At 40.9% G+C, this 8,784-nt stretch overlaps 1 protein-coding gene across 1 annotated transcript; it reads left to right on the plus strand.

Moving 5' to 3' along the window:
• Positions 1–422: 422 nt before the first annotated feature.
• LOC119414214 (cadherin-2-like) lies at positions 423–5,772 on the plus strand. The gene is made up of 6 exons (XM_037681314.1): positions 423–788; positions 950–1,111; positions 1,872–2,027; positions 3,256–3,400; positions 3,575–3,747; positions 5,740–5,772. Exons 1-6 carry the CDS (start codon positions 690–692, stop codon positions 5,770–5,772), a joined length of 768 nt encoding a protein of 255 aa, XP_037537242.1. The 5' UTR covers positions 423–689.
• Positions 5,773–8,784: the final 3,012 nt, after the last annotated feature.

Genomic DNA, 8,784 nt, shown 5'->3' on the forward strand with positions numbered 1-8,784 from the left:
CGCCCGCACGCGCCCGCACGCGCCCGCACGCGCCCGCACGCGCCCGCTGCACATACCAGGCCCGGCCACCTGTAGCAGGCAGGAGTTGAGCGGATCAGCGAAGCATCCTGATGGACAGTTTAACGTCTGATGGTCAGCAGCAGATGACGAAGCAGCAGAGAGCTTGATGCTGGCTTTAATCCTCACGAGACGGCCGGCACGTGTTCCACGGCACCTGGAGCTATGTTTTCGGGCAGGCAGAAACACCGCACGCTTCAGGTAAACTGGGACATCAACAAGCAGAGGGGGTGGGGGTACAGAGCCCCGATCAAAGTGGCCGAACAAGGCAGGATTTGCTGTAGATAACTGTATATTTAAAAGTTGTTGGTGATCATAAACAAGCAGTGAGTTTATGTCACCGAAGAAAAATGAAAAAACAGAAAAAAAAAACAATCAAAACGGACAGAGGTGAACGGCAAGCCACCAGCAGCAACGCCAACTTACCGGAAGTCATTACAGTGTAACTGCAATAAGTTCTCATCGTATTGGACTGTAATTTAGTTCAGAAAGCCTTATTTGTTTGTAAAACTTTTAAAACCCAAGTTTAGAATAGTTGTCATTTATTTTTGTTAGTCTCAATATTTATTTTTTTCCTTTTTCTACCTCCATAGAAAGTGCCTCAGTACACATTGATCATCCAAGCAACAGACATGGAGGGCACCCCCATGGATGGTCTCTCCAGCACAGCCACAGCCGTCATCATAGTTACAGCCATTGATGACAATCCACCGGAGTTTACTGCTGAGATGGTAAGAAACAATCTCATGTATGAGATGTCAACACAGTGCTCTTTGTTTAGCAATATCACCTCAAGGACCTCATTTACCTGGGTGTTAATAGTGCCTGCACTCCTAATGTCCTGCATACATATGATCAGGAAATCATTTTTTTCACTTTTCATCATGTCCAGGAACATGCTGTCCCTCCAGTCATGTCCAAGAATTTAGAGGAAATAGTGTTTCCTATGCAAAACACGGACAGCCAACTAAAACGCATGAAAAGAGACTGGGTCATCCCTCCAATCAATGTCCCTGAGAACTCGCGGGGCCCATTCCCACAAGAGCTAGTCCGGGTAATGTATTTGACTCAACTGCATGCATGCACACAGACACCAGTCTTGTAGCTTTTAAGAGAGACAGCCTTTGAGAGAGACAGCCTTTGGTTAATATGACAGCCTTGTAGGCTCACAATTGCTTTTAGCTGCGTTCAGGGTAATATGGAACTGACAGATGTGAGGCGTGTCTCATTTACTGCATGTTTCTAAAGTTTTTCTTTTTTTTTAAATAAAATATATTTTATTTTAATATTTATAAGTCAGGAATCAAATTGTACACCATGATAATTGTTTATTGGCTGACAGAATCTTTTCTTTTCTGCTTTTTCTTAATGGTACAAGGATAAATGCAGTTTAGTTTGCAAAAACAGTGCTCAGGCCGAGGTGTGGACAGCTATGAAACAGATCCTTTTTCAGCACATTAATCTTCCATACTCTGTGCTAAATCCTATGATTGTAAAATGTGTTATTTTTAATCAGGCAATATTTGGAAAGGTGTTTCCAGGCTACAGTATGTGATATTAAGAGAACATGGTTTACAGAGAATGAATCAAGGGTGTAGTCTGAGGTTTTCAGCTTACATAGATACTCAGTCCAACTATGACAGAACTTCACTACTATGCTTTTTTGTGCTTGAAGGACAACTGGCTTATTAAAAACAATCATTTGTCCAGAAATGCCTAGAAATTTCAATTTATGTAACGTTTTCTGCACTTTTAGTGTTCTGAATTTAGTTATGTTGAGTGATTAATGTCAAGTTGAATCTTTGCACCCACAGATCAGATCAGATCATGATAAAAACCGGTCTCTAAGATACAGTGTGACGGGCCCGGGTGCTGACCAGCCTCCAAATGCAATCTTCACTATTGACCCCATTTCTGGAGAGCTCACGGTTAACAAGCCCCTCGATCGAGAGCACATCTCCAACTTCCATGTAAGTCAAGCACAGCATTTAAACAAATATGTTCCCTAGTGAATTATTTGAGATTTAAAAATGTCATTTTCAGTTAGCTTTATCAAGAAAAATGGGTTCTCACTGGCGGCACCGTACATTCCTGCCAGTTGGCATGTGCTCAAGATCATGTGTAGCCTCAACAGTCCCTTTAGACTCAAAGATTTGAGTCTCCCTGGAAATCCAACTTATCCGTCTGAGAATTTCAAGGATTTTGAGTGAATTGTGTGTTAGCTACATTAACATAACCTTCAGTTTGTAAGCAGATTTGATTAATTGTTTTATTCCATTTAAATGAAATATTCTTTTAAAATAACATTTGAAATTTTCTTCCGATTGTTTTTCCTGCTTTTTCTTTGTAGGTTTTCTAATAAATATAAACTATAGAGCAGCTTACAACTGTTTGTCACACTTCACTCATAATATTCCTTTGTGTATCAAATTATAAAGTTTAATTTAAATAACTATCTATACATTTTAACAAGATAGTTTGCTGTTATTTATACAGAACTTGTAGATTTTAATGTAAACTATAAGTTTTGCTCAATGTAGTATGAATGAATTGACTCACTGGATATAAGAGGGGATTTATTAGTGGTTTAGTTTTGTGGTTATTTTTGCTGTTGTGTACTAAATTAAGGGTCATATTAATGCACTTTAATAGGTCTTGTTTTAAAACAGTGAGGTGATTAGTATTGTTATACTGGAGTTATTATAACAACATGAATCATCTTGGATTATATCAGTTTATATATCAGTTATATCAGACATTAATCAGAAATACAGACAATTGTTGCGTTGTTGATTCTATGGCAGACGTCTTACCACATGGCTCATCGTGGGTTATCGATGTTCATGCAGCGGTAGTGGTGGTGGGGAAAAAACAACTGTACAATCTTTACTCTCGTTGTCATTATCTGCTTGATTCTGCTCAGGTTGACTATCTCCAATGGTCATCAGACAAAACAAAACTCAAATACAAAGAGCAATGTGCTTTGGTCCTCCTTTTGTCTTACTAGTTTAGATTAAGAACATTTCTTCAACCATTTGCAGTTTTTTCCTACACCAATAAATGCTGCTGGTTACAGTTTATGGCTTTGGTTAATACATTCATGTAATGGGTGACACTTACTGAGAGGTGTTTATTTATTTGTGTTTTTTAATGGTTTTACAGATAAGAATAACCCAGTTTTTTGTGTGTTCTTTCCAGTTAAGAGCTCATGCAGTGGACTTGAACGGCAACCAGGTTGAAAACCCTATTGATATTGTGATCAATGTGATCGACATGAATGACAACAGACCTGAGTTCACTCATCAGATCTGGAATGGCACTGTTCCAGAAGGTTCCAAGCCAGGTAAGATCCTGCATAAAGTCCTTTTATTCCTCTATGATCCTCTAGCTACACTACTTGTTATGGTGCTGGTAGATTAAACATTAATGATATTCCTTAATTACCTTTCTGAGTAAAAAGAGAAGTGATTTAAGGTAATTTGAATCTTGTTTCCTCTTTTTTTTTTTTGCCTCAAAGGGACATTTGTCATGACTGTAACATCTCTAGACAAAGATGATCCCAAAACAGCAAATGGTATGCTTCGTTACAAGATTTTGTCTCAGACTCCAGAGAGCCCGACCTCCAATATGTTCACCATCAACCATGAAACTGGAGACATCATTACAGTAGCAGCAGGCTTGGACAGAGAGGTACTACACACTTTTTTGTTTTCTTCCGTTACATTTTTCCCCTTATATCTGACATTTGTTTGACTTTCTCTAGCAAACCCATCCGTTAGTTAAGTTAGCTGCTATGTTCCTGGCAAAAACCAATGCAGACATCTTCCTTTTTTTCCATCCTGCCATCCACCCATCAATCCATCCATTCTCTTCAGTTTTTCCGGGGTCGGTTTGCGGGTGTAGCAGCCTAAGTAGGGAGGCCCTGACTTCCCTCTCCCCAGCCACTTGGGCCAGTTCCTCCAGGGGAATCCCATGGCGTTCCCAGGCCAGCCAAGAAACATAGTCCCCCCAGCATGTCCTGGGTCTTCCTCTGGGTCTCCTCCCGGTGGGACGTGCCCGGAACACCTCACCAGGGAGGCGTCCAGGAGGCATCCTAAACAGATGCTCGAGCCACCTCAACTGGCTCCTCTCGATGTGGAGAGTGTGGTAAAGAGGTGAAAAAGAGACTCCAGGCAGGATGGAGTGGATTGAGAAAAGTTTCAGGAGTGATTTGCGACAAACGGGTGACGGCAAAGGTGAACGAAAAAGTTGGCAAGACTGGTGAGACCAGCAATGTTGTATGGTCTGGACACACTGGCATTGACAAAAAGACTGGAGAAAGAACTGGAAGTTGTAGAAATAAAGACATTGAGGTTCTCCTTAAGAGTAACAAGGATGGATATGATTAGGAATGAGATCATCAGAGGTACAGCACAGGTTGAACAACTGGGAGATAAAGTTAGAGATACTGAGATGGTTTGGACATGTCCAGAGGAGGGACAGTGGGTATATTGGTATAAGGATGTTAGAAATGCAGCTACCAGGAAAAAAGGCAGATGAAGGCCAAAGAGAAGATGCACTGCCTGGCCAAAAAAAAAGTCACCACCTGGATTTAACTATGCAAATAGGTACGAACCTCCTATTGGATAATTACTGCATGGATGATTATATTTCAGCTGGCAACAAGTTATTTAACCCCAACTGGTACAATGAGTTGCTTCTCATTTCTTAACAGTGTTGAAAGACACATTGTGTGGTCGTGGACAAGATGTCAATCTGTTTGAGAAGGGTCAAATCATTGGCATGCATCAAGCAGAGAAAACATCTAAGGAGATTGCAGAAACTACTAAAGTTTGGTTAAGAACTGTCCAACGCATTATTTAAAAACTGGAAGGATAGTGGGGACCCATCATCTTCAAGGAACAAATGTGTCCGGAAAAAAATCCTGAATGATCGTGATCGGCAATCACTTAAACGTTAGGTGAAATCAAATTGAAGAAAAACAACAGTAGCACTCAGGGCTATGTTTAATAGTGAACGTAAGAGCATTTACACACGCACAATGTGAAGGGAACTCAATGGCTTGGGACTGAACAGCTGTGTAGCCTTAAGAAAACCACTAATCACTGAGGCCAACCAGAAAAAAAGACTTAAATTTGCTAGGGAGCATAAAGATTGGACTCTGGAGCAATGGAAGAAGGTCATGTGGTCTGATGAATCCAGATTTACCCTGTTCAAGAGTGATGGGCGCACCAGGGTAAGGAGACAGGCAGGTGAAGTGATGCACCCATCATGCCTAGTGCCTAGTCATCAATGCAAGGTCTTGGTGAAAAATTAATGCAACACTGGATGGAAATAGATCTTGTGACATTGCAGAAGCTTATCGAAACAGTGCCACAGCAAATGCATGCTGTAATCAAAGATAAAGGCAATCCAAAGAAATATTGGTGTCTGACCTTTTTTTTTTTTTTTTTGATGGCGACTTTTTTTTTGGCCAGGCAGTGTATATGGGTGCAGTTAGAGAGGACAGGGAGGTAGTTGGAGTGAGGACAAATGATGTAGAGGACACAGTGAGTTGCAGGAAGATGGGTCGCTGTGGCGACCCCTGAAGAGGGAAAAGCTGAAAGAAGATTTTTGCTGTATTAACAATTTTTTTGTTTGTTTTTGGTTAAATGGTCCGTGGGTTTTAAAAACTGTTGACAGTTCGAGAAATACGCCAATATTCAGACTGCTTGAGAACTAATGAGCCAAAGTAAATTTAGGTTATCACCTAAATGAGAAATAAAAGTGGACGTGACTGTTTCACACTAATTTACTCTTGCAAGGAACCACTGTGCATCACTAAGCATTTAAATGTTTTTTTTTTCTTTTTTTGTTCTTTTTTTTTTCTTTTTAAAGAAAAAGTGCTTTATGTCTTCTTTCTCTCCATTTTTCATGAAGCCACTCTTGTTAAATTAGGATTCTATGGTTGTTTGGGCAAATAAATAAAATTATGTATACCACTGGAGCTAGTTGGTTCAGTTCTAGTGAAGATAATCTGGCTGAGGTGGCTGCTCACACACTTCCACCCTGGGGCTGCAGATTTATGTCTACAAGTTGCCACCATGAAAGTATTTTGCCTAACTCTCATTACCTAGCAACTGGTCCATCACCTGAGTGGTTTTTATTGTGAAAAAAGTCATTTGTTCCCTGTATGGTTGTGTTCATTGTACAGGTGCGCTTTGCACACATATACACACAAACTTGTTTGAACTCGTGAAAGAAGTTCAATTTATATTTAAAAAAAAAAACCTCTCCATGTGTCAATAAAATGTTGGACTGGCCAGATTTGTTTTAGTAAAAATTATATTAGTCAAGTCAACTTTATTTATAGAGCACATTTAAAACAGAACCTGTTATCAAAGTGCTTAACAACAACACCAATCAATGAGAGTAAAATTAAATAGAAAAAAAATACAATACTCTAATAATAATAACTGAAGAATTAATAAAAAGCATTTAAAACATAGGGTCACAGATAAAAAAAACCACTAGATCAATTTACACTGTGTGAAATGCCTGCGAGAACAGATGTGTTTTTAGCAGGGATTTGAAGTGAGGAAGGGAGGTGGCCTGCCTGATGTTGGGGGGCAGATTGTTCCAGAGTTTGGGGCCCATGACTGAAAAAGCCCTATCTCCTCTGAGCTTCAGTCTTGTTTTTGGAACAGCCAAACGCAGTTGATGATCTCAGGGCCCGAGAGGGAACGTAAGGTTCCAGAAGCTCGGAGAGGTAGAGGTAAAGGGGTGCGAGACCATTTAGGCACTTGAAGGTCAACAGAAGAATTTTAAAGACTATCCTAATACGAACAGGGAGCCAGTGAAGGGAGGACAGAACTGGTGTAATATGTTCAGACCTACGAGTTCCAGTTAAAAGCCAAGCAGCAGCATTCTGGACGAGCTGAAGACGTGAAATGGAGGCCTGGCTGACCCCAGCATAGAGTACATTGCAATTGTACAATCAGGTCGTGACAAAGGCATGGACTAGTTTCTCATGGTCGGGTCTGGACAACACTGTCTTGAGCTTAGCTACCTGTCTTAGTTGGAGGAAACTTTTCTGCAGAACATAATTTGTTTGTCAAACTTGAAGTCAGAGTCTAAAACCATCCCAAGATTTTTACCAGACTGCTTAAGATATGGCTGAAGAGAGTCCAGGTTGACAGGATCAGTGGCAGCAGTTGAGCTAGGGCTAAAGACAATGACTTCAGTCTTCTCATTGTTAAAACTTAAGAAATTTGAAGCCATCCAGGCCTTAATGTCATCCAGACATTCTAACAGTGGGTGAATGGAACAAACACTTGCTGGTTTCACAGGCAGGTAGATCTGGCAGTCATCAGCATAGCAATGGAATGAAAGACCGTGTTTTCTCAGGATGGACCCCAGTGGGAGCAAATAAAGTGAGAACAGAAGGGGTCCAAGAATGGAACCCTCTGGGGCCCCGCAAAAAAGAGGTAATGAGGTGGATACATTATTATCAACCTTGACACAAAAACTCCTGCCACTCGGGTATGAGCAGAACCATTCTAATGCAGCTCCTGTGATCCCAACCCACTGTTCCAGCCGTGATATAAGGATACTGAGGTCAACAGTATCAAAAGTAGCAGTAAGGTCCAGGAGCACAAGTACCACAAATTGACCAGAATCGTTTGATATAATATCGTTACAAACCCTTACTAATGCTGTTTCAGTGCTTTGGAGTTGCTTAAAACCAGATTGAAAAATCTCAAAGATTCTGTTCTCATTCAAAAACTTGTTTAATTGAATGAAAACTATTTTCTCCAAGATTTTGGACAGGAAGGGAAGTTTTGAGATTGGTCTGACATTTGAGCAAGTCGAAGGGTCAAGTCCAGGTTTCTTAATTAACGGATGAACTACTGCATGTTTGAAAACATTGGGAACCACACTTGTCACGATACTACTATCTATAATAGTAAGAACAGAGGGCCCAATTGTGGGTAGAACTTGTTTGAAAAACGACGCAGGAATGGGGTCAGCAGGGGAACCGGAGGTTTTCATCTGACCAACGACTTTGTTTAGAAATGGGAGTGAAATGGGTTCAAACTGTTTGAAGACAGCTGAGTAAGGGACAAAGACAGAGGGATCAGTTGTGGACTGGGGGATGGATGACCTAATCAACTCTACCTTATCAGCGAAGTATCTGGTAAAGTCGTTGCAGATGTCAACAGAGGCCTCCATGCTGGCAGACCGAGGCACGTTTAAAATGGAATTTACGGTATTAAAAAAAAAAAAACGCGGGGATTATGACTGTTTGAAGCAATGATTTGGGTGAAGTATTTGTTCTTTTCAGATTTAACGATGTTCTGATAGTCTTTCAGACACGTTTTTACCATAATAAAAGAAACCTGTAATTTGTCCTTTTTCCACTTGCGTTCAGCTCTCCTGCATAGACGTTTGGCTGCTCGAGTGGTCCCGTTCAACCAGGGGTGTGGTGCCCACTTTGGTCGCCTGATTTTTAGCAGGGCCACGAGGTCTAAAATCTTAGAGCAGGTCGCATCATGCCTACTGAGCAGCTCCTGTGTATTAATACAGGCAGAGGTTTCGGGGACTGAGGCAGCATTAATAATGAATGCAGAGGAAAAAAGCAGCGGTTGAAGAGTTAAATATCTGACAACTCTTGGCTGAAGCGGGAGATTTAGACTCATGAATAACAGAGGTTTCGAATGAAATGGGTTTGTGATCCGAAACAATAGC

Source organism: Nematolebias whitei, chromosome 9, assembly GCF_014905685.2.
Source record: "Nematolebias whitei isolate Nwh7 chromosome 9, NemWhi1, whole genome shotgun sequence".
Taxonomy (NCBI): Eukaryota; Metazoa; Chordata; class Actinopteri; order Cyprinodontiformes; family Rivulidae; genus Nematolebias; species Nematolebias whitei.

Bases quoted from the DNA above. Each gene is read 5' to 3' on its own strand.
- LOC119414214 (XM_037681314.1), top strand. From the start codon at position 690: ATGGAGGGCACCCCCATGGATGGTCTCTCCAGCACAGCCACAGCCGTC. The intron at 789-949 runs GTAAGAAACAAT...CATCATGTCCAG, and splicing joins CGGAGTTTACTGCTGAGATG to GAACATGCTGTCCCTCCAGT. The intron at 3,401-3,574 runs GTAAGATCCTGC...TTTGCCTCAAAG, and splicing joins TCCAGAAGGTTCCAAGCCAG to GGACATTTGTCATGACTGTA.